Raw genomic sequence first — 23,121 nt, 5'->3', positions numbered from 1 at the left:
CCAAAGTCTGGGGTTTGGTGGGCAAGCCACACTGGATGCGGGCAGGTTTCCAAGACTCAAGATTAACAAGGTGACATCCCATTTGCATCCTGGGCGGGCGTCCTGAGAGCTCTGTGAGGGGGCTTCATCCGCTGGGCCCCCAGCATATGGGTGGCCCCCAGTAAATACCAAGTGACCACATGACCAACCACCTCCAGGTCACCACTGGTCCTCTCACCTAGAGGGTCCTTCCTGGGCATCAAAGATGCCCGAGGGGGTTTCCCTGGTGGCGCAGTGGTTGGGAGTCCGCCTGCCGATGCAGGGGACACGGGTTCGTGCCCCGGTCCGGGAAGATCCCACATGCCGCGGAGCGGCTGGGCCCGTGAGCCATGGCCACTGAGCCTGCGTGTCCGGAGCCTGTGCTCCGCAACGGGAGAGGCCACGGCAGTGAGAGGCCCGCGTACCACCAAAAAAAAAAAAAAAAAAAAAAAAAAGATGCCCAAGGATGGGAGGGCCGGGCCAGCCCCTGCCCGCCCACCAGCTCCTGACAGCCGTTGACGGACGACGGGACTCACCCTCGTAGGACAGCACGTGGCCCTTCTTGCCCTCGTAGATGACGTGGCCCTTGGGCAGGCTGTCCTCCCGGCTGCGGTCCAGGCGGCTTGGGCTGTCCTCACCGATGATCCTGGTGATGGTGCCCTTGTACAGGACGTCGGCTGGAGTGCCCTGGGGGTGCGGAGAGGGTGAGTGCCCGCGGGCTCCGGCCGGGGACCCCCACGCTCGCCAGACACGACCCAGCACGCGTACGTGTGCACCTTCCAAATCCACACACAGGTACATGTGTGTCCGCCAGTGCACACGTGTTCATGCACGTACTGCTTCAAAAGGGCAGAGCCCGCCGGAACACAATCACGCAGAACAAAGCACCAGTAACATTAATAATAAGTGCTGCTCGCTTTCTCTACATCGACTCATTTAACCCTGGAAATCACCCTAAGTCAGGTACTATCGTGCCTAGTTCAGATGGGGAAACTGAGGCGCCAAGAGGCAAGGTGACCTCGCCCAGGGTCCCCTGGCTAACGAGGGGCAGAGCCGGGACTGGAACCCAGGCAGTCTGGCCCTGGAGTCTGTGTTGCAACCTGTACTATATGGATTTTCCTTTCTCAGAGCCTGGACGCTGGGATGTCAGCCACGTGCCTGTGACCACATGTCATTCCCAAAACCAGAATGGGGACTCAAATCCGGGCAGGACACCAGATATCTTAGCTCTAACCCAGGGTTTCTCAACCTCGGCACTGTGACCTGAGGGCCAGATGATTCTCTGAGGTGGGGGCCAACTGGTCACCATAGGACATTCAGCAGCCTTCCCCGGGGCTCTACCCACTAGATGCCGGTAGTGCATGTGACCCCCAATCTGCTCCCCCCTAGATGTGACAATCACAAATGTTCCTAGACATTGCCCAGCGTCCCCTGGGAGGCAAAACGATCCCTGATCAAGAAACCAGTGCCTTAGAGGGAGTGAGCTCCCTGTTGGGGGTTGTATTCGGGCAGAGAGAAGACAGCCACGTGGGGTAGTGTCCCGCCTTGGGCGACTTTCACGAACACGAGTGGGGGGTCAGAATATGGATCTGGAGTCAGACTGCTGGAGGGCAAACAGCAGCTTTACCAACAAGTTGCTGTGTGACCTCTGTCAAGTCACTCTGCCTCTCTGAGCCTCAGCCTGTACATCTACAAAACGGAGACAGTCTCTGTATACGGTTCTCAAAGGCACCCGTCACAGACAAGCTGTCCCCAATCAAACGTCTCTCTTCTCTTTCTACGATTCCGAGGGCTGACTGAGACATGCAGCTCCAACTGCGTGCCAAGCCCTAGGCTGGTGCGCTCTGAGTCTCCCCCGGGAGCTTCTCTGCCAAGAAACACCCTTCTGTGGGGTAAGGGCAGCGACTGGCACCCCGGGCTTTCATCCCAGATCCTGGTCTGCGAGCAAGGGAAACGCAAGACGCCCTGAATCCGGACGGGTCTCCCGACGTCTCAAAGCAGACGCCCTAGATGGGACCCCTTGGCCACACTTCAGAAGGCTTGTGCACGAACAGTGCAGAATAAACGGGCTTTAGTCTGGGTGACAGATAACCCAGGGGCGGGAAGCCACCTCTCTCATCAGGAGAGCACACGGCCGGGGAGCCGGCAACATCCCCGCAGCAAAGGCCCCTCCCGGGGCAGCGGATAGAAGCCCACCCGCCGTAAGTCTGTGTGGGTGTGAGTTTGTGTATGTGTGTATATCCGTGTGCTCCTGAGTTTGTGTGTGTGTGTGAGCCTGTGTGTGTCCCATGACCGGATTTCATCACCTGGGAGTGAGGCTGTGGGGAAGCCTGACCCGCACACATCTGGCAGCTGCCAGAAACAATCGCAAGGCTGTGAGTGACCCACACGGCTTGGGCCGCGGCCACCTGAAACTGGAGGCCGACGGATGCCCGGGAGCCTTTAATCCCTGACACCTCTGTGAGGATGACTCAGCAAGAGACACTTCTAGCAAAGGGAAGACTGAGTCAGGGAGCGTCGGTCCCCTGCCTGAGTCAGCATGTGGTGGGGCTGGGACCTGAGTGTCTGCGGCCCGGCTGTGGCCCCAGGTACCTGCGCAGCTGCCTTCTTAAGCTCATGATTTCAAGACCAACAGGTTTTAGAGGAACATGAAGCATCAGGGCCTCTCCTCTGTGGTGTGATCTGCGGCCCCTGGAGCCAAAGACACCTTCCTATGGGAGCCTGGGGCCTGAATTCCACCATTCACGTGCGTGTGTGTGTGTGTGTGTTGGGGGGGGTTGCACGTGCGTGTGTGTGTGTGTGTGTGTGTGTGTAAACACTGGGTCCACTGCTTCCTGGCTACACGACCTTGGGTTTAATCTCTGGGCTTCGGTCTTCTCATCTGTAAAATGGGCTGACCTGGATTCTGTGCTAATGTAAACCATCTTGTCTGGAGCGGGTGGAAGGGAAGGAAAAGAAAGCCCTAGGAGCTAAGGACCCCAGGAAGTGGGGGGACCGCCCTCTGTGGTCCACCAGCCAGGGAGGAAGGAGAGGGTTAAACAGGCCCTGTGTACACTAGGACCCCCGAGCTCAGTTCTGAACCCCCAGTCCCGACACCGGAGGGGCAGAGTGGTCCCTCTGCAAACCCTTGGATGGGACAGATGTCACCAGCTGATCCCACACTTTCTGCGGAGCTGGACGTGGCCAGGATGCCAACTCCAGCCGTCAGCCTGTCAACACCACGAGGCCAAGGCTGGCACCAGAGGAAACCTCTGTCATCCAGGACTGAAGTCACAAAAGCGAGGGTTACGGCAGCACAGCGGGAGCCCCAGTGGTGTGGGCGGGCTCAGCTGAGCTGCAGGAGCGTCTGTCCACTCACCCCCTTGAAGGCGGGGGATGTGCAGACTCCCTCACCGGCCCCCGAAACTTGGCTGACCCGAACGCCTCCTGCTCGTTGCTCCAGGCACCGCGGACACTTGCTGGACCTGGCGCACACCAGGGACCCTCCACCTCTCCGCCTTTGCGCGTGCCGTTCCCTGGGCCCGGAATGCCGATCCCTGAGATTCCCGCAGGGCTCACACCTCTGAGAGGCCTCCCCGGCTCACCTGTCTCTGCGGCCTCGGCAGCCCCAGCCATTCTCAATCGCAGTGTTTTACTCAGCACAAAGCACTGGCTACTCTGAAATCACCTGCTCAGTTTTTACCTGTCTGCTTCCTTCTGCTACCCTCCCAGCTCCTTGGGGCCCTTGAGTTTTGTGTTTTGCTCAGCACCTAAAATGCCTGGCTCCCAGGCTCCCAGAGCTGGGTGGGCACCCCCACGAAGCCACCCCATCTACTGAGGCAGACGCTGAGCAGAGACGCTGGGGGGAGTGGGCGGGTTGCCCACTGTTTTGTCCACAGGCAGGGCCACGTCTGGAGACACGGCCTGCTAGTGCCACCCTGGTCCCTCATGCCACGGCCCCAGGACACCTACATGGGTGATGGAGCCACGGTACGTGATGGGGCTCTCGGAAGGCACCCGCGCGCTGGGGATGCCCTTGGTGATGCTCCCTCCTGGAACCGAGCCCAGAGACGTCCCTGGAAGACATGAGACACGGGCTGAAGGGGTGTCTGCAGCCCCTCCCCAGGCCCCAGTCCCAGAGCCCCCGAGACCTGCAAGTCCCCCCCACCTCCGGTGTCTCAACGCAGAGGGTCCCCCTGCCCCTAAATGGCGAAGTAGACACCTGCGAAGAGAGGCTCCTGGACCCTCTGGGAGCTGAAGCTTCTTAGCAGGTTTTGGATAAAGGGTCCCATTCCTGCCTCGACCCTCCCAGGGATGGAGGGGCAGCCGCCGGGGGTGAGCCTAGCTCGCACGCCCTCACCTCTCAGCACGGACGTCTCCTGAGCCGCAGGCACCCCCAGGCTCTCCGGTGGCCCAGCCTGGCCCCGTGGGGACAGCTGTTCCTGCTTCACTCCGCTGAAGGGCGCTGGAGAGGGGCGAGAGCAGTGAGCCGAGCCTCTGGGCAGGGATTCAGAAGGACGGCCGCCTCCCTGCCCTGTCCGGGGCTGAGGGACCCCCCCGCCACGCGTGGGCCAGAGTCCCTTAGGGTGAACTGCCCTCCCTCAAGCCCCCAACGCAAACAGTGGGAGCCAAGCCTGGGCCATCGAGGTTGGGGGGCCCTACATCCTTACCCAGCTTCTTGGGGTCCATGGTGAGCGGCAGCCCCATGGTGATGGGGCCCACGGGGGCCTTGGCATGCTCTGAGTACGGGACGTGGAGCTGCACAGACATTCCCTGTGGGAGCAGAGGCCGTGGGGTCACAGAGGCCTCAACCAGGGCCTCAACCCGCTTTTATGAGAGCCCAAGAGGAGGGGAACCTCAGGATCACACCCGGGTCCAAGGCCTGGGGCCTCAGTTCCGGCCCTGCTGCCCCTCTGAGCAACTGTGAACGAGTCACTGCCTCTCCTGGGCCTCAGTGCCCTCACCCATGTGGCGGTCATGACCTGGTTTAAAGGAAATGGTACCCACAGCGTCTGAGCAAAGCATACGCCTTGCCCCCGCCCTGCGCCACATGGGGGCAGGTCAGAGAGGTGAGGGGGCAGGTGGACCGAGGCTCACCACGTGCCAGGGCTGTGTGTCTAGTGCCTGCGACTTTCTGTTTCACAGAAGGGAAACTGAGGCACGGAGAGGTTAAGTAACTTGCCGAAGGCCACACAGTCTGATCGCAGAGCCCATGCTCTTGAATGCCCCGTGGAGTGACCTCCCAAGGCCCTGATGCCTGGGTCAGGCACAGCCAGCTTGGACCCAGCCCCCTGGGTGCCCGACCCCCACCCCGACACCATCCGTCCCAGGGATCACCCCCACCCCGACTTTACAGATGGAGGGACCAAACCCCAGAAAGAGGAAGGGGCGTTCTCCGGGACCCGGTTGCACAGGTGCTTCTGGGGGGCCGCCCCTCCCACCTCACCTGGGAGAGGGCACCCGTTTGCCTCTCAAGGACGCTGGGGTGCTTGGTGGAGGAGATGAGGGGCGGCGGGTTGGAGATGGTGGGTGGGCGTGGTAGGACGGGCCGGGCGCTGTCATGGAGGCCCAGGGGCAGCGGGTGACCTGCAGGGCACGTATCTGTCCATCACAGGGCCCCAGGAGCGGTCAGAGGCAGAGCCCCCAGGCCACTCCCCACCTCGTCCCTGTCCTGCCCAGGCGGGTGCCCGTCCATACGTGCCCCCACTGCTCCACCTGTCTCTGCCTGATGAGCCGTCTGCATCCTTGGTTCAGACACCACTACCCCAGGGAAGTCTCCCTCCACGCCTCCCCCCTCCCAGGCCCTGGGCCAAGCCCCTCAACTCTCCCCCAGACTCCTTAACTGGTCTCCCCGTTCCCCTGTTGCTCTCCAACAGTCCACTCCTCTCACAGGACCCAAAGGGATCTTTTTGCAAAGTCCACTAGTTCACATCCTCCCCTGCTCTGAACCTCCTATGGCTTCCCACTGCTCCCCCAGGGTAAGGCCTTAGCCTCTGACACAGCTTTCAGGTTCACCTGACCTGGCGCTTACAGCCTCCCCAGGCTCCCTGGGCACCAAGCTTCTGCCATGACAGCCTGACTCAGTGTCTCAAGCTTCGCCTGCTCTCTCCTGCCTCTGGACCTTTGCACATGCTGTTCCCCCTGCCTGGCATGTCTTTCCCTGTTCTTCTCCTGGCTCTTTTGGCCACTCATCCTGCAGGATCAGCTCTGCTGAGGACGGCCTTTGCTGACATCACAGCCCTTACTGGCCCCTGGCTATGCCCCTTTCATTGCTGGTGGGGCCTGGCAGGGCTGGAGAGCCCAGGAAGGGTCTCGAATCCAGCCTGACTGTCTTTGTAGATCAAAGCAGGCCCGTCCCTCCTCACGCTTTTCTCTCCACCTGCCCGTCGTCTACCTCGAAGTCCATGGTGGAAGACAGAGCTCCCACTCTCAGCCTGCCCCCGACCGGCTCAAGCACCTCGTAGGTACCCCCAGCCCCAGGTGCTTCAATCGCAATTCTGTAGATTTCTCACGTCTCAGCGGAGCCCCCTTCCCCTTCACTGACCAGACCATCCCTCCCGCCAGGACCCTAAGGTCCTTCTGCGTGCAGTTCCGAGTCAGCGCACACAGTTGGCGCCCAACGACTGCACGCTGGCTGACTCGGCAAGGAGGCCAGGCTCGGGTGAACTACTCACCAGGCGGGGCGTAGGAGAAGGCCAAGGGGTCAGGGGCGTGCGGAGAGGCCTTGATCACCTCGCGAGGGGGCACGGGGAAGGGCAGGCCTGACGTCCAACACGAGGGATCCGTGGGCAGCTTCTGGCCCTCAGCCGCAAAGGCCGGGAAGAACACGGGCTTCTCTGCTGAGGGGCAAGGCAGGCAGTCAGCCACACTCGGCCAGCCCTCAGGCCCCCAGCCCTGGCTGCCCTGCTCAAACAAGACCCCCTGTGCCTTGCAGCGCCAGCCTCGGCCAGGGGAAGGTCCTGGCCAACAGTGATGGAGCCCCCCAAGTCTGCAGACCGGGCACCACGCTGACTCCTGTGATGTCCTGTCAAGCACGGATGTGCCTCAGGCTTGGGCTGGGCCTCTCGGCGGCCCCTGATTCCAGCGCTGGAATCCCACAGGCACTTGCCCGGCACTGGGTCATCAAGGGGCCTGGACAAACCTCCAAACCAGGGGGCGGCAGATGGTGGCACGGGGCCTGCCCACTGCCCGTTCTGTGTGTACACTTGTGCTGGAACGTCCACCCGTCTATTTATCATCTGCAGCAGAGCTGAGGAGTTGCGACAGAGACCGTCTGTCTGGCCCACAAAACCTAAAATATTTACTATCTGGCCCTTTCCAGAAGAGGCTCGCTGACCTCTTCAGATGACGAAGGCGGTCAGAACGGTTTGCCGTGATCCGCGTACATGTGCTCCCGCCAGCACAGCTACGGCCCGGATGCCCGGGATGACGGCGCACACACGTCAGCCCATGCGCCGAGCGTGTCCCATGTCTAGGGGCTGGGCTGGGCGTTTCGAAAGCGTGAACTCAACGAGCCTCCTTGCAGGCTCGGGAGAAAGAGAGCGGCCGGGCCCAGTGTGCTGAGAGGGACCGGAGTACGGACACATCGACGGACTTATCTAAGGTCACCAGCAAATATTTGGCCAAGTCAGGAATTGACCACTGAACCTCCCGGACGCTGCAGACGGCGGAGGGAGCCCTCCCACGGGGGCTCCAACTAAGTGCTCTGCGTGGACTGACTCGGTTATCCTCGCAACACCCTTCAGGGAACGGACGAGGATTATCCCCAATTTGCAGATGGGAACACGGAGGCTCAGAGAGGTGAAGTCACCTGGTCAAAGGCCCACAGCCAGCAAGGGGAGCTCTGAGCCCAGGTAGATGGGCTGCAGGCTGTAACCTTCACCTTTGCCACACACACTGACCACAGGAAGGGGAGCAACGATTGGCCCTGGATTCTCAGGCCTGGGGACACAGCCGCAGACCCGGCCAAAGGCCAGGCTGTCTTCACGGTGTTCTCCCGCTGGCCACCCACTCTGCTGAAATCGGTCCTAAGCGCCAAACCTCTTCCTTGAGAATTGATGTCAGGCTAGAGGACCGATGGTGGCGAGGGCGGGGTACGGGGGGCGGGGGGGGGGCAGGGGAGTAGCCAGCTGGTTACAACTTGGGAATGCCGGGCCTGGGATGGGAATGGCAGGCAGGTGTCATCCCTCGGGCCACCTCCAGATGACAGAGGGAGGCTCTGAAGACGCAGCAAGGCGAGCAGGAGAGCACTGGCAGCATGAGAGCCGCCTGCTGTGGGCACAGCAGGTGGGGTGGAGGCGTGCGCGCTGCACTCCCTCCACTTCTCTCCTGGGAGACTGCGCTCCCCCCGGACCTGTGCGCCTGCTGACGTGGGGAGCCCGCAGGAGGGGCCGCAGATGTGGGGAGTAACCCGGGGTGGGGATTCTCATGCTCAACCAACCCCCAGTGGGGGCGCCCCCACCCCCACCCCACCCAGGGCCTGCACCCGGCCGGGAAATTACGTGCACGCCCTGGACCTCGCTCGTCCAGCCACCCGACCGCGCGCGTGCCTGGGCTGCTCTCTCCAGCTCAGCTCCGGCTGCCGTGGGAGGGGGCAGGGGCGGGGGGTGGCCTCCGGTGCTGGAAGGGAAATCTGGGGCCCGGCCAGGATGGGCCGGCGGCCGAGAGCTTGGAGAGACAACCTGTTCCTCCGGCTGGGCCCAGGGAGCCCGAGGGGTGGGCGGGCGGAGCAGCTCCACACAGGAGCCAGGCGGCAGGGGAGGCTCCTGAGAGACCAGAGAGGCCGGTCATGCTAGGTGTCAAGTTCATGCATGTGCGCACGGGTGCTAGCTGCAAGGCAGGCCGTGGCGCCTGACGCCAGGTGCCCCGGCTCCTGTGCGGAGCGATTCCAGGAAACGGCGCGGCCCTCCGCCGTGCCAACAGGCCGGATGCCAGGCTCAGAAAGCACAGGTGCTGGCTCACCTTCTCCCAGGACAGGGCCTGTGACCCACCCCAGCGGGCCCTGCCTGGCCCCGTGTGGTGTCCAGCCACTCAAGTACGGCCCAGCCCGGCTCAGGTCTGGTGCCGGCCAAGGCTGTTTGGGCCCCTGACACTGCCACGCAGCTATCCGCCCTGGGCTGGTGCCCCAGCCCTGGAATGTCCTTCCAGAGCCAGACCCCACATCTCACGCTACACTCTGGTCCAGCGAACCCCAGCCCCACCATGGGGAGTCCCGGTCCCAGCGTGGGTGGCTGGCAGGGGCCCAGGAAGAGGCAGACGTTCTGCTTTCCACCCCACACGCGGGTTCATCAGCAGGTCCCAATGTTTGCCTCTGAAACAAAATCCCAATGCCCCCCTTCATGGTCACCCGCACAGTCCAGGCTGCCACGATCGCTGGCCGGGAAAAGCATCTGCCCACAACTCCCTGCCGCCCTTTCTCCTCAACAATGGCTCGGAGAGGCAGAGAGAGAAGAGATCTTTCTAAAATAAAAATCAGATTGCCTGACCTCTCCCCAGTCCCCCCCCCACACACACCCTTAAAATTCCTCCAGGAAAGGCTTTTTCTGCACCCAAGACAAAATCCCCACAGTACCACGGCCTACGAGGCCCTACACAATCTGGTCCCCCATCTCCCTATCCCACCTCCTATCCTACCCTGTCCCCAGCCACCACGACCTCCCGGCAGCTCCGCCAACACATCAAGCTTGTTCCCACCCCAGGGCCTTTGCACGTGCCGTTCCCTATGCCTGAACGCCCTTCCCCCTGATCTTCCCACGACTGCCTTCTCCTCTTCACGGAGACCCTTCCCTGAGCCCCTCATCACTCATTCTGTTTTGTCTCTTTCGCGGCATGAACCAGCCTAAGGTCACCTTGCCTCCTTACGTGTCCCCCTGTTTAACGTCCTCTTGCAAAAGCAGCAACTCCTCGGAGCAGGGACTTCGTCCTGCCCACTGCCGAACCCCCGCTGCCTGGCACGGTGCTTGGCGATCGTGGGTGTCCAACCAATGTCCTGGCCCCCGTGGCCACAAGCTGGCCTGTGTGCCAGCCAGGATGCGTGCCCACCCGTGTGGGTGGCATCCGAGACTTCCTGCAGCAGGTGAAGGCGGCCGGCAGGGCGGGCTGATCAGCGGGGGAGTGTCTGGCAGGCCCTGTCACTGTGAAGTGTGGAGCTGGCCTCCTTCAGGGACAGCCCTGCCCTGTCCTCCGGCACACAGTACCGCCCTCAGGGAGGCCCACGGCCGAGGGCCACCCGGCTTTCTAGAGAAAGCGGGACGCCGTGCCAGAGGCTGCCGGGGGTGGGCACGCAGGTGGCCCTGGCTGCCCACACCTGTCCCTGGGCTGCGTCGGTCAGGGAGGATGGCCTGGGGTCCTGCTGCCCTCAGACCCCTAGAGCAGCCTGCAGGAGAGCCTGGGCTAGCCCAGCGTGGGGGGAGCCTCTGGGGGGTCAGCCCCCAGTGCCTGAGACGTGCCAGGCTGGTCTGGGACGGGTGTCCCTTTGGGGCACAGGCTTGAGACTTCTTGGGTCCGGTGGGGGAGGGGCAGAGACAGAAGATCCAGAGAATGAGAAGCCACGCCCCACCTGCCTCCAGACCTCGCACTTCCCGTGGTGACAACAAAGCCCGCCCAGCAGTTGCTGCAACGCAGCTGCTCGGGGAATCACCTCACTGGCTCCCCAGTGAACCCAGCGACCTTGGCCGGGAATAAGGTCAGGGTGAAAGCTGGAGGAGGGCAGTGCTTCCTGCCCAGGCCCCAGAGTGGCTGCCAGCCGGAGCTGAGCCTCACGGTTCTAGAAGCTCATGTGTGGACTGAATCACATGGAGCCAGAAACTGAGCCCTCGACGCTGTTTCCGTACATGCACAGTGCTTTTGAAAGTTTTGAGAAGTTGCCAATGTTGAGAAATTCGAAGATTTCACATGAAAAGATGGATTTCTAGCTTCTCTGGAAGAACCACCCCAGGCCTGTCTTACCACATGGTGACTCTTGACTGAAGCCAACATGCACCCACTTTAGAAAGAACAGGCGTCTCCAACTGCCCCGGTGCCCACCCCCCCACTGCCTCGCCCCACCATGTTACGCTCATTTACTTGGCCTGTCGGGCCCCTGCGGCCCTGGAGTCTGCAGGAGCTGCTCCGCACACGCAAAGGCCCCTTACGCCAACCCACCTGCCCCCCTCCCCCGTACTCCCTGGGCCCCCAGCACACACTTACCCTCCTTCTCAGCAGGGGGCACAGGGCTCCTGCTTTTGCCTCGAGGGCTGCTGCTGGGCTGCTGGGGGCTGTCGCTCTCCGGCTGCACGTGCTGCGGTGGCGGAGGAACAGGGGGCGCCGCGTCCTCCCGGGGGGGCTCGTGGGCTTTGGTGACCTGCTGAGGGAAGCCGGGAGGAGTGAGCATCTTCACAGCCCGTCCGTCCACAGGTCACAGAGATCAGGGAAAGCCCTCCAGGCCCCCTGCGTGGGACCAGCCTGGAAACTGAGGCCCAGGGGGAGGCAGCGACGTGCCCAAGGGCACGCGGCTTGAGGGCCAGGAGGGTAGGGCTTTGCGCAGAGTGTAGGGGGTGTGCCCGCCCATCCCAGCTGCCCAGCCGTGGATGGGGGAGCCCCCGTTTCCCTCCCCACCAGCCCCCTCCCCCTTCCCCAAATCGCTGGGGGTCTCAGAGGGAGCGGGACTGACCAATGGGAGTGGACCCGGCCTCGGGGAGTGGGCAGCGTGGCTTGGCGCACCTCGTGCCCCTCACTCGGAAAGCCCTGCTCAGCTCAGAGCCTTCCAGACCAGAGCATTTGAAGGCCCGGCCCACCTCCTCGGAGAGGGACGGCTTTGGCCACGACTGAGCCATCATGAGTAAGGGGCACCTCTGAGGGTCCTCCTGCCGGGCCTGGGGAAGAATCTTCCAGCTCCCCTCCTTCCCCCAGCGAAGGGCCTCTCGGTAACTGCGGGGCGCCGCCCTCCGCTCCAAGGAGCCGTGACAGAGGGCTGGGGAGCTTTCTGCGAGGTCTGGGCGCCCCTGGAGAACTGTCGGCGGGCGGGGTGGGGAGAGAGGCCAGGGCGGACACCTCGCCAGTCCCCCAGCCTCCGCGCCTGTCTCCATGGGGCTTTCCCCAGGGAACGGGAGACGTGGGCAGAGCCAGGCTGCAGGTGCGGGGGCCCCGCCTGCCCGGCCAGGTCTACCGTCCCCCCAACAGGAGGCGGAGGTCGCAGGGGCCCAGGACTCACAATCGGGGGGATGGCGGCCGCCCGCTGCTTCAGCTGCTTCAGGTCCAGCGGCTTCTGGGGCGAGGCGTTGGTCCTGGCGTCGCTGGTCGCAGTGAGGAGGCTGGGCCGTGGCGACAGGAGCCTGCGGGGGAGACTAGCGTCAGGCCCACGGGCTCCCGGCCTCCTGGCTCCAGCCTGGATGACGGGGCCGGAGGGGCTGCCAGAGAGAGGCGAAGGTCCAGGATCACGGGGCCCAGGAGCCTGGGGTCACGGTGGGGTCTCCTCCCTCCCTCCTTCCTCTGGTCCATGCAGGCCTCACAAGGGGCCAAGACCCCTCCCACCCCGGCCCAGAGGCCCAGCCAGGATCAAACACTCCTGAGACAGCCCAAGGCAAGGAAAGCCCCAGAGAAACCCACACTCAGGGCCCACACCACGCTCGGCCCTTTGGAAGCTGCCAGAAAGGCCAAGAATCAACCAGCTTAAGGCTTGGGGAGCTTGGGAGGTTCAGGGAGAATATCCGTCACCCAGATAGGAGAGGCTCAGGTACCAGGGTTAGGGCCTGGGGCGTGGCACTGAGAGGACCTTGCTTATTGGAGACCAGAATTGGGGAGCCCCCCACTCAGCCCAAATGCAACCTGAGGTACTGGGAATCTCGCCTGCACACCGTTTGCTGGGGCGCTAAAGCAGGAGGTACAGGCTCTGCCTGGAGGGGCTGGTCAGCGTGTATACGGCCCGCCCAGCGGCCCTAAGTGGGGCTGTGGCGCTCAGCAGGGCCTGCAGGTGCCTCGTCCTCTAAAGCAAGGTCACGTCTGTCTGATGCTGACATGCAGAATGGGGCAGCGCACCTGCACAGGGTGCATGGTGTGTGTGTCGGGGGGGTGGCGGAGTGGGGGGGCTGAAACACAGTGGGATGCCAGCGACAGGGTCACCCCAGTGTAGAGGTGCAGTGTCTGGGACACCGGAGCAAAGCCTGCCCTGGGGTGTGGTTCCAGAGCTGCTCACGGGTGTCACCTCCTTCAGGAAGTCTTCAGGGATTTCCAGAACTCGCCAGCACTGACCACAGTGTCCTGCCACAATCCCTGTCTGCCTCCCCAGCTGGAATGAGAGTCTCTAGGCCAGGAGCTGGGTCTGCTGCAGCCTCAGAACCCCTCACCCACCCACCGGGGCTGCCTGGCTCCGGCCCAGCTCTCGGTTCCCTCCTGTGACCCGCACTTGCTGAATACACAGCAGGCCTGGTGTTGTGCTTGGGGTGCGTGGTTGGAGACCCAGAATCCAATGTCTGCTTGCAGGGCACCGGAGCTGGCTAGATGATCAAACGGGACACACAAAGGCATTGGCTGCGGGCTGGATTCAGTCAGAGGGCACAACGAAGGCCAGGCCCCCAAAGCCAGAGGGTCCTGTTGGTACAGCCCTTGGTGTGCACTGTGACCATCCTGGCTGATGCCACATGCAGACTGTAAGCACAGCCACTGCCTTCCAGGTAACATCCATGACCACCAGGACGCAGCTCACGCCACCCAGTGCTGGCTGCCGGACACCCAGCAAAGAGCAGAACACGGCTGCTTCCTGCAGATGGAGCAGGACAGACGGGTGATGTGCAGCTGAGGTGCCCTCTGCTCTCTGCAGTGAGACCATGGCCTGTGACCGGGACCACAACCTGTGACAAGCCAGTCCCGAGGGCGCTAACCCCCGGCCGCATCTGCCACATACTCAGCTGAGCGGAGTCAGTCTCGGCGACGCCCACTGGCGCTGCCCACGGCATGCAGGTGGTGCCGGGCGCAGAGGTCGGCCTGACTTCTCTGTGCTCAGCTGGTCTCCACGGTCCTCCCGACCTGGCTCACCCCCCCCTGCCGTCCTCACCTCTCTCGACCTCTCCAGACCCTGCTCGCACTCTGAGGACCCCCTGAAGCCTCTCCTGCTGTGGCTGCCCGTCCTTGCTCCCCCGGACTCAGGCCCAGCCCCGTTTTGCCCACCACCCTCGGGCCAAGGCACCCTGACCAGGTCTGAGAACTGATGTTATCACCTGTCCTGCATTCCCCACCTCCAGCTTCAACTGTCACCAAACACCGCCCCACACACCCGTCGCAACAAATTACCAATGTCCGTTTAAACCAACTTGCATCTGTAGACTTAAGTTTAAAAGGAATATACTGCAGCCACTTTGGAAAACACTGGCAGTTCCTCAAAAGGTGAAACAGAGTCACCATAGGGTCCGGCAATTCCACTGCTGGGCATATACTCGAGAGAACGAAAACATATCCACACAAACACTCGTTCACACAAGATCACAGCAGCCACTATTCACAAGAGCCAAAAGGTGGAAACAACCCAAATGGCCCAAAACAGATGAAGGGATAAACAAAATGTGAGAGATATATATATACACACACACAACGGAATACTATTCAGCCACAAATGAGTGAAGGGCTGACACAGGCTACAACACGGATGAACCTCAGACACGACGCTGAGCGCAAGAAGCCAGTTGCAAAAGGCCACACACGGCATGGTTCCATTTCTATGAAATTCCCAGAAGAGGCAAGTCCATGGACACAGACAGAGAAGAGAGATTAGCGGACCGGGGGCTGCAGGTGGGGGATGAGCAATGACTGCTAATGGTCTGGGGTTTCTTTTTGGGGCAGTGAAAATGTTCTGGAATTAAGCAGTGGTGATGGTTACACAACTCTGTGAATGTACTAAGAGCCCTGAGCTGCACACTTCAATGGCTGAACTGTGTGGTTCGTGAATTATGTCTCAGTAAAGCTGTGACAAGGAAAACATAAAGAATATACTACTTGCCAGCCATGAAACCAAGGGTTCGTTATAGTAACTGTACTCTTTCTACAAACAATAAAGTAATAATGTTATACTATTATTTGCCGTATAAATTACTCTAAAACGCAGATTTTAAAGTTAAAATATAAACTTCCATATTTTTGTAAATATAATTTTATAGGGACACAAAATATGCTTTTATGATACATATAAAATAAGCAAAGTGTCCGTGTCTCACTCTGTCGGCGAACTAGGACCTCCTACTCAGACCTGTGTCCTGCCTCGGCTTCCCGGTGGCTTCTCGTCCAGACAGGGGGCAGTCAGATTGGAGGGGGCAGGGGTCGCCCCTCGAATGCTCTCAGCAGGCACCAGCTGGGGGGGTGGGTACGAGCACAGAGGTCCAGACCCCTCAGGATTTCCTGAGTCCCCCCTAACCCTCACCCAGCAAGGCAGGAGCTCAGTGGGGACTGCGGCCATGGGCACAGCACTTCACAGTTGACGAGATGACAGCCTGACAGCTCACGGTAAAGAGGGCGGCATCCGGGGCTTCCCTGGTGGCTCAGTGGTTGAGAGTCCGCCTGCCGATGCAGGGGACATGGGTTCGTGCCCCGGTCCGGGAAGATCCCACGTGCCGCGGAGCGGCCGGGCCCGTGAGCCATGGCCGCTGAGCCTGCGCGTCCGGAGCCTGTGCTCCGCAACGGGAGAGGCCACGACCGTGAGAGGCCCGCGTACCGCAAAAAAAAAAAAAAAAAAAAGAGGGCGGCATCCAAGAACAACGGTCTGGATTCAGGTCCTCAACAAGCCCAAGGGTCCTGAGTTCCCCCCACTGGGGAGCGGGAAGATGCCTGGTGCTCACGTGGCCCCCAACCCCCTCATCCCACGTCCACGGTGGGCGAGCACCACCTCCAGGGGCCTCCTCGTGGCAGCGCCCTCCCTCTGTTCTCTTTCCTTTGTCTTCTTGGAAGACAGGGCTTTTATTTTCCTCCCTGGAGGCCTGGGCAGGGTAGGGGCTCTCGGAGCCTGGCACTGTGCACATGACCCGGGACAGGCGGGGGAAGCCAGCAACTTGGCCGAGAGCAGCCAGGGTCCCGCCCACCACCCCGTATTCAGGGCTCTGGCTCCCAGTTCAAATCCCACCTTTGGCCGTATGACTTAACCAGCTGTGCCTCACCCAGTTTCCCCTCATCCGTAAAATGGGTATGAGAACAGTGGCTCCCTCCGAGGACTGTCCTGTGGGTGGAACACAGGAAGCCCCGAGAACGGCGCCTGGCGCTGAGCGGCTCGGGCACCTTCCCATTCCTGTGGTTTTTCTTCCCACCCTGGAAGACCAGGGCTGGGGGAGGGGAGGGGCCACAGGGGACTCTGGGTCCTGCAGCAGTAGCCCCCTCTCTGCTGAGCCCCCTTTCCCCAGCTTCTCGTTATCGCTTTGCTGGGATAGGTGTCCACACAGACGAAGTCATGTTACTCCCCTGTGCTCCCAGGATAAAAGTGCACTCCTTACCTCGACCCCTGGGGCCCTGTGGAGCCAGGTCGGGCCAGGTCCCTGCCCACCTCTGTGGCCTCCTCTCCTGCCTTCCCCTCTTCCCTTCACTTGCTCCACACTCAGCCACAGGCCTCTTTGCTGTCTACTGAACATAAGCTCATGTGGCCACAGGACCTTTGAACTGGCTGTTCCCACTGCTGGCTTTCCCTCCATGTCTCACACTACGTGTTCTGATCATCCTTCAATGTCACCTCCTCAGACAGGCCTCCCTGACTGCCCCTCCCGCTGCCCCCACCCCCAATCTCTCCATCATCCACTTATCACACGAGCATTCCCTTTATTCCATTACTGTTCCAGTTCCGTACTAGTCGCTCTCACTAAAATGTAAGCTCCCTGGAGCCAGGACCTCGTCTGTCCTGTTCCCGGCACCCCTTGAGCCCAGAATGGCACACACTGGTGCCCAGTTAATCATTTATGGAATAAAGAAATAGAGGAGAAATTGCTGTTACATTCTTTCAAAGTTCCAGGGGCTCAGCAGAAGAAGCCGCCTTCCAGCCTCCTCCTGGAGTGACCTGTGCGGGCAGCCTGAAGCGGCTGCAAAGGAGGGCAGCTCCAAAGTGCCAGGCTGGCTCGTAACTCCATTATCCTGACAAGAAGCCCATAAGCCGGGATACCCACACCCATCTTATACGTGAAAACGCTGAGGTCCAGAGAAAGGACTTTCAGAAGGCCCAGCCCTGCCGGCAAGTGCCCAGGCACCTTCTCTGGGAAGTGGAACAGGCGGGGCCCGCCAAGCTCAAGGCTCTGCAATCGTGTCTCTGGCTGTGGGCCAAGAAGACTCCCAGGTGGAGCCGCCTGGCAGAGAGTGAGGGAGAGTAAAAGCAGGATATGATCTTTCCTCCCCAAGTCGTCCGGGCACGGGCCAGAACGAGATGCATCTTGTGTCTGTCCAGGGACGCCCAGTTCACTGCGCCGGGACTGCCAGGCGGGAGGGAGGGCTGTGGGCAGGAGGCCGGGACCGGGGGTCGCCTGGGGGCCCACCCATCCCGCCGGCCCTCCCGGGAGGCGCTGGCTGCCGGGGCGCGCTCTGACGCATCTCGCCTGCGTCCTCCGGCGCCTGCCTGGCCCTGTGTGGCTGTGGCCCGGGAGGGAAGAGGTCAGGAGGCTGGCCTGAGTCCAGCCTCACCCTGGGGCCGGGGGAATGGCCTCAGTCACAGAGGGCGTGACAAACCAGGTGTCCTGACTCCCAGCCCAGGGCCCCTGCTCCCGAGGGATCGAATGCTGGCCGCTCAGGCAGGAAGAGTGGATGGAAGCCAGACCCAGCTCGGGGAGGGAAGGACACGTCCCTGGGTGGGGCTGGGGTGGGGGGCCGCTGAAAGTAGGCTGCGGGGCTTCAGGCCTGGCCCGTGAGGTGCGGGCGGGCTGTCGGGACCCAGGCCAAGCGGCCGAGCCGTCCAGCCCGTCAGGCCGTGTGCACCCGAAACACAGACTCCGGGAGGCCGCTTATCAGCGTGGCTGTCCCATGAGCTCAGCGCTCTCCCCACTAAGAGCAGAAACATGTGTCTCCATGACTCTGTCCCCGCGGCCAGCAGGAGTGGGGTGGGGAGCCGCCCGCCCTGACCCCATTACCCAGGCGCAAAGAGTGAGCCGAGTGGCCAGACCCTGGCCCAGGGCCCTCCCGGGCAGACCGAGCCGCCACGAGCACTGTTTCCCAAGCTGCGCCCTCTGGGCAGGAAGCTCAGGGCCTCTGCGCCCTCAGAAACCTGTTGTCCAGGCCTTTGCTTATCAAAGGGCCACACAAGCGGGGTGAGGGTCCCGCCAGGGACCCCCGGACGCAGGAGGCAGGGGACGACGTGGCTCACCGGCTTTTGTGGACCACGTGGGGACCCAGAGAGCTCTGACCAAGTAAGTCTCGTTTCATACGAAACGTTCTAGAAGTTGCCGTTTTCACACGCCCCGAGGTGAACTGTGGGGCAGAGGAAACGGCTCCTGGGGAACAGGTCGGGTTTGAAAGTCAGATTTTCCTCCCTCTCGTGCCGCCCAGAACTTTTCCGAGAGACGTGAGAGGAGAGAAAACAGACTGCACTGTTTTCAGTCAAAATAAAACTGGCCGGCCTGCCTCGCTGAATTCTTCAAGCCGCCCAGACGTGAGCTGGAGCGGATCTCCGCAGCTCTGCCCTCCGCTGCCCACGTTTAGCCCTAAGTGGGGTGTACGAGCTTTGCTTCTCGTCGGGGGTCTCGGGGACCCTCCGCGGGCAGAAGAGGAACCAGCAAGGATCCCGGGATCTGCCACTTTCCCCCGTGTCCACCGCCACCAGCCTCACCGGCCCCTGGGACACGGCTGCTGCCGCCTTCCAACCCGTACGTACCCCTGTGCCCCTGTGGCCGCCGTTAACCCCCCGCCCCCTCCCAACACACTGAGGCAGACATACCCCAACTCTCTCAGGCTCTCTCCCTCTGAGGGCAAAATGCAGCCGCCCACCCAGCCAGAAGGGTTGCACGAGGTGGGCCGGTCTGCTGACCCTGCCTCTTTCCAAGCTGCCCCCCCACCCCCCGCCCCGCTCCACCACTCAGGGCCTGGATCACGAAGGCTCAGCCCCACCCCGGGGCTTTTGCACTTGCTGTTCCCACTGTGTTGAGGGGAGACTTGCGTCCCCCACAATACGTTCAAGTCCAAACAGCCAAGTACCGGTGAACGTGAACTTCTTTGAAAACAGGTTCTTTGCAGGTGTGACCAAGTTAAGATGAGGTCCTTAGGGGGGACCCTCACCCAGTGGACTGGTGTCCTTAGCGCACAAGGGCGATTAGGGCACACAGACGCACAGGGAGGACGTCACGGGACCACGGAGCGATGCGTCTACGAGCCAAGAACCGCCGGCGCCACCGAGGCAGGAAGGAGCCTTCGCGAGGCACGGCCCTGCCGACGCTCTGACTGGGGGGCGGCCCTCTGTGGCGGCGGCTCTGGACGCTAACCCACGCTGCCCGGCACGCCGTCCCCTGGCCCTCCCTGTGGCTCCTCCTTCCCCGTCCGGGCTCAGCTCAGAGGCCACCGCTGGGGGGGACCAAGCCCCCGATGCTGCCCTCTCCCACCACGGAGCTCCCGCGTCCGGACCACTCAGTGGCGGCCTCCTCTCCCTCCGAGGGCAGGCGTGGACGTGGCCTCGTGCGCTGCTGTCTCGGTATACAGGTGGCGATCAGTAAGCGTTCACGAGGGAGACGACGAGGCTGCCAGCCGGGCAGCCCACTCACCTGTTCTTGTCACCGCCCTCGGGCTCGTCGACCTCGTCGGCACTGCAGGTGGCGCTGGAGTCGCTGTCCTGGGGGGCGCTCGAGCCCTTGGCCGCGGGGCCTTTGCCCCCAGGGCCGCCGCCCTCCTTCTTCTCCACCTTGGGCGCCCCCTCGGGTGTGGCCTCGGCTGCGGCCTCCGCGCCCCCCTTGACCTTGTCGGGCCCCTCCTCGGCGGCCTCCTCCTCGCGCTCGCTCTTGATGGGCTCCGAGGGGGCCACCTCGCCGGGCTCCTCTGTCTTGCCCACGTCGGCTGCCAGCTCTTGGGCCGCAGGCGGCTTCTGCTCCTCTCCCTCTTCAGCCGAGGGGGCGGCTGCGGCCTCTTCCTCCTTCTCCTCCTTGGGCACCACAGCAGGGGCCGCGGCGGGTGAGGCAGGCGCCGGCGGGGTCGTGGGTGGGCAGGCGGCTTCGGGGGCCGGGGCGGGCTCGCTGGGGGCCGGGGCGTCCTCAGGAGGCGGGCTGGGGGGCTCAGGAGGTGGCGCATCGGCGCCCGGGGTGGGCGGGGGCTTGGGCCCGCTCTGCGCGGTGTCCTTGGCGGCCTCGGTGCGGGGCGACGGGATGCTCTCGGTGTCGGAGCTGTTGTTGACAGTGGCTGTGCGGGGACAGTGAAGATGGAGTGAGCGGTGCCGGGGGCTCAGGGTGGAGGCAGGCCCGGCCCTCCCCACGGCCCCCCGACAGCCCCGACTGCACACCCTGGCTCCAGGCAGGAGCTCAGGGCGCTGCGACCCCATCGCTTGACACCACGCAGCCCTAAGGCTCCCACACGCCTGGGCAGCGCCCCCGCCGGCCCCTCCCAGTGCCCTGTCCTCCTCTGGCCGCCCTCTCCACCTGCTGACCCTGGAGCCCAGCAACCTGTTAACTTCCAACCCCCCGGGTGGGCGGCCCGCACCCCACAGAGTCAGGCTGGGGGCGGCCAGGGCTGCAGGCCTTTGTTTTGGGGTCTCCTTTTTCTCATCTGGGCTGCAAACCCTGGCTCTGCCCCAGCTGGTGGCCTGGCCGTGGTAACACCGGTGGCCTCCCAGCCTTGCTTTCCCCATCTGCAGGGTGGGGAGAACAGTCCCCGCCCCACAGGGGCTGTGACAGCACAGGGTGACGCCTGGTAACTGTCTGCTGTCGTATCACCCCTGCTGTCATCGTAACACGATGACATAAAATGGGGCCAGTGAACTCGAAGGAGCCCCCGGGGAAAGGGTCCACACCGACTGCATCCCCCAGCCATTTCCCACAGGGCTGGTACACAGCAGGGGCACAATACGTATCCATCGAATGACTGAACGTGTGTACAGATGAAGGGAGAGGGGACCTCAGCTCCAGGCAGGCCTGGCTCTTTGGGCTTAACAACCGCTCCTGTCACTTCCTGGGTTTCAATTTTCCCCATTTTCTACAAAATGGGCACATCCGAAACCCCCCTCCTCCACACTTCCTGTTGGGGAAATCAAACTGGGTAAGCGTCGCAGGTGAACACACTAATGAAAAATCAACCAAGCAGTCAAGCCAGCACACTAATCTGCACGACTGAGCCTGGGAACGGCATGGGGAACAGACACTGCGCGGAGGAGGGGGCACAGAGGTGGCGGCAGCACAAATGGTGGTGCTCACATGCAGAGGCGTGCTCACAGAGGTGGGGCCCCTCATAGAGAAAAGGCCCCCTTGGGATGCCCCCCGCCCTGGTCAGGCCCTACCCCCGCCCCCAACGGCCAGCTGGCCACATTCGTACCTGGGCCACTGCATTCCCCTCTGGGTACCTCGTTCCCAGAGGCGTGTAAGGCTGGAAGGAAGTGAGAGAAGGGTTAGAAGCGAGGTGACATGAGCAGCAGGTGGGGTGGGAGGTTGGGTGGCCAGGCAGGGCTGGGAAAGGGGCCCAGGGCCCAGCAGGCAGCAGGAGGACCTACAGCCCTGTCCCAAGAGCCCTCACCCCTGAACACTCCTGGGTGCCCTTGGACAAGTCACTGGCTCCAGGGTCCTGGGGTGGGAGGTGCTGGCCTCAGAGGTGGGCAGGGCTGGGGGAGAGGCCCTTGGGGCTGCCCAGCCCCGTCTCACCCCTCAGACGCAGAGCCGGGTCAGCAGGGGTTGCTGGTGCCCTGCAGAAACGCTTCCCTCAGCTTTCACTGCCTCCAGACCCCCGGCCTCTCCCACTTTAAGGCCCAGAGCAAAGGCCATCCCTTCCAGAAATAATAATCCCAACAAGAGCAACACAGGGCTCGCTCGGTGGGTGCTGGGCTCCGGGCAAAGCTCTTCACACACACGACTCATCTCACCCTCAATAACCTCTAAGTTGGAGGTGATCACCATTCTCCTTTTCAGATGAGAAAACAGAGAGGTTGAGTCACTTGCCCCAGGCCACACTGCGTGGAGGCAGGAGGGGGTTGACCCCAACATCCTGTGTCCCTAACCACCGGTTCCTGCCCCTGCCTTCTGACTCCGGCAATGTCAGTCCCTCCTTTCACGTCATCAGACCACAGGATGGAGGGGGCCAGCGCTGAGGTCCCCTGGATAAGTGGTTTCGCCCCAGAGTCCGTGTGCTCATCTACAAAGAGGGCGGTTCACGCCTGGCTCTCTCTCTTACCCAGAGGCTTGTCTGTCTCCGTCAGGGGTTCTCAGACCCGAGAGAGCCTGAGGGCCATGAAGACTCACATGGCTGGGCCCACGCCCAAAACGTTTCTCACTCAGTAGGTCCAGGTGGGGCCTGAGAATCAGCACTCCAGACAAGTTTGAATCCTGGTCCCCAAACAGGCCAACTGGTTACCTTGGGTAACCTCTCTGTGCCTCAGTGACCTCATCTGTAAAATGGGGTGATGACAGCACCCACTGGGCTGTTGTGACAATTAAAGGAAATAACTCAAGGCTGTTGCTCTTATGACCACGATCTTTACTAGGGACACTACGGGGCCAAATGGATCACTCCTCCCTCCCCTGGATTCACCTCCCCCCTGGATACGACAAGGCACTTGCTGCCTGCCCCGTGCAGGGAGGGGTCTGCAGTGCAGTTGGGGCTGGCGGGGTATTCCAGAAGGTTCCATCGTAGTGACCTCAGGCCCTAACCCAGAACCTACCTCACTTCCCCTATCCTGGTCACAGGGACAGAGTTACGCAGCGAATGCCGGCTGGACTGGCAGATTCCAAGTCCACCAGCTACGTGACACCCCATGTGAGTGATTCTCCTCTCCCTGGGCCTTGGTTTCCTCATCTGTAAGATGGGAACATCACCCTGTGCCTTTGGGCAGGATCTTCTAAACTGCCTCCTTGATGTGCACAGAGCCATCAGGTGGTCACAGAAGCCTTGGATTCAGCCAGACCAGCACCCCCGCCCCACTACCCAGCAGAGAATGCCTCTCTCCCCATCCTCGATAGGCTGTGTGAACCCTACAAGTGGCAGGGAGCTCACCACCGCACAGTTCTCTTACTGGGCAGC

At 62.2% G+C, this 23,121-nt stretch overlaps 1 protein-coding gene across 7 annotated transcripts in view; it reads right to left on the bottom strand.

Moving 5' to 3' along the window:
* NCOR2 (nuclear receptor corepressor 2) overlaps positions 1-23,121 on the bottom strand; it is a 221,872-nt gene that overhangs the window by 23,525 nt on the left and 175,226 nt on the right. For 5 of the 7 annotated variants that reach the window (XM_060027890.1, XM_060027891.1, XM_060027892.1 and 2 more), the window contains exons 21-29: positions 19,674-20,301; positions 12,188-12,308; positions 11,185-11,341; positions 6,672-6,836; positions 5,444-5,583; positions 4,668-4,770; positions 4,358-4,462; positions 3,970-4,073; positions 555-705 (exon numbers count right to left, since the gene is read on the bottom strand). In XM_060027890.1, coding sequence (XP_059883873.1) covers positions 555-705; positions 3,970-4,073; positions 4,358-4,462; positions 4,668-4,770; positions 5,444-5,583; positions 6,672-6,836; positions 11,185-11,341; positions 12,188-12,308; positions 19,674-20,301 — 1,674 coding nt within the window. Of the gene's footprint in view, positions 1-554; positions 706-3,969; positions 4,074-4,357; positions 4,463-4,667; positions 4,771-5,443; positions 5,599-6,671; positions 6,837-11,184; positions 11,342-12,187; positions 12,309-19,673; positions 20,302-21,426; positions 21,478-23,121 lie in introns of all 7 variants that reach the window. The other 2 variants (XM_060027888.1, XM_060027889.1) reach the window with 2 other exon arrangements.

Source organism: Delphinus delphis, chromosome 13 (assembly GCF_949987515.2).
Source record: "Delphinus delphis chromosome 13, mDelDel1.2, whole genome shotgun sequence".
In the NCBI taxonomy this organism is placed as follows: domain Eukaryota; kingdom Metazoa; phylum Chordata; class Mammalia; order Artiodactyla; family Delphinidae; genus Delphinus; species Delphinus delphis.
The sequence above is the reverse complement of the archived record's forward strand: the minus strand, read 5'-3'. Positions and strand labels throughout refer to the sequence as shown.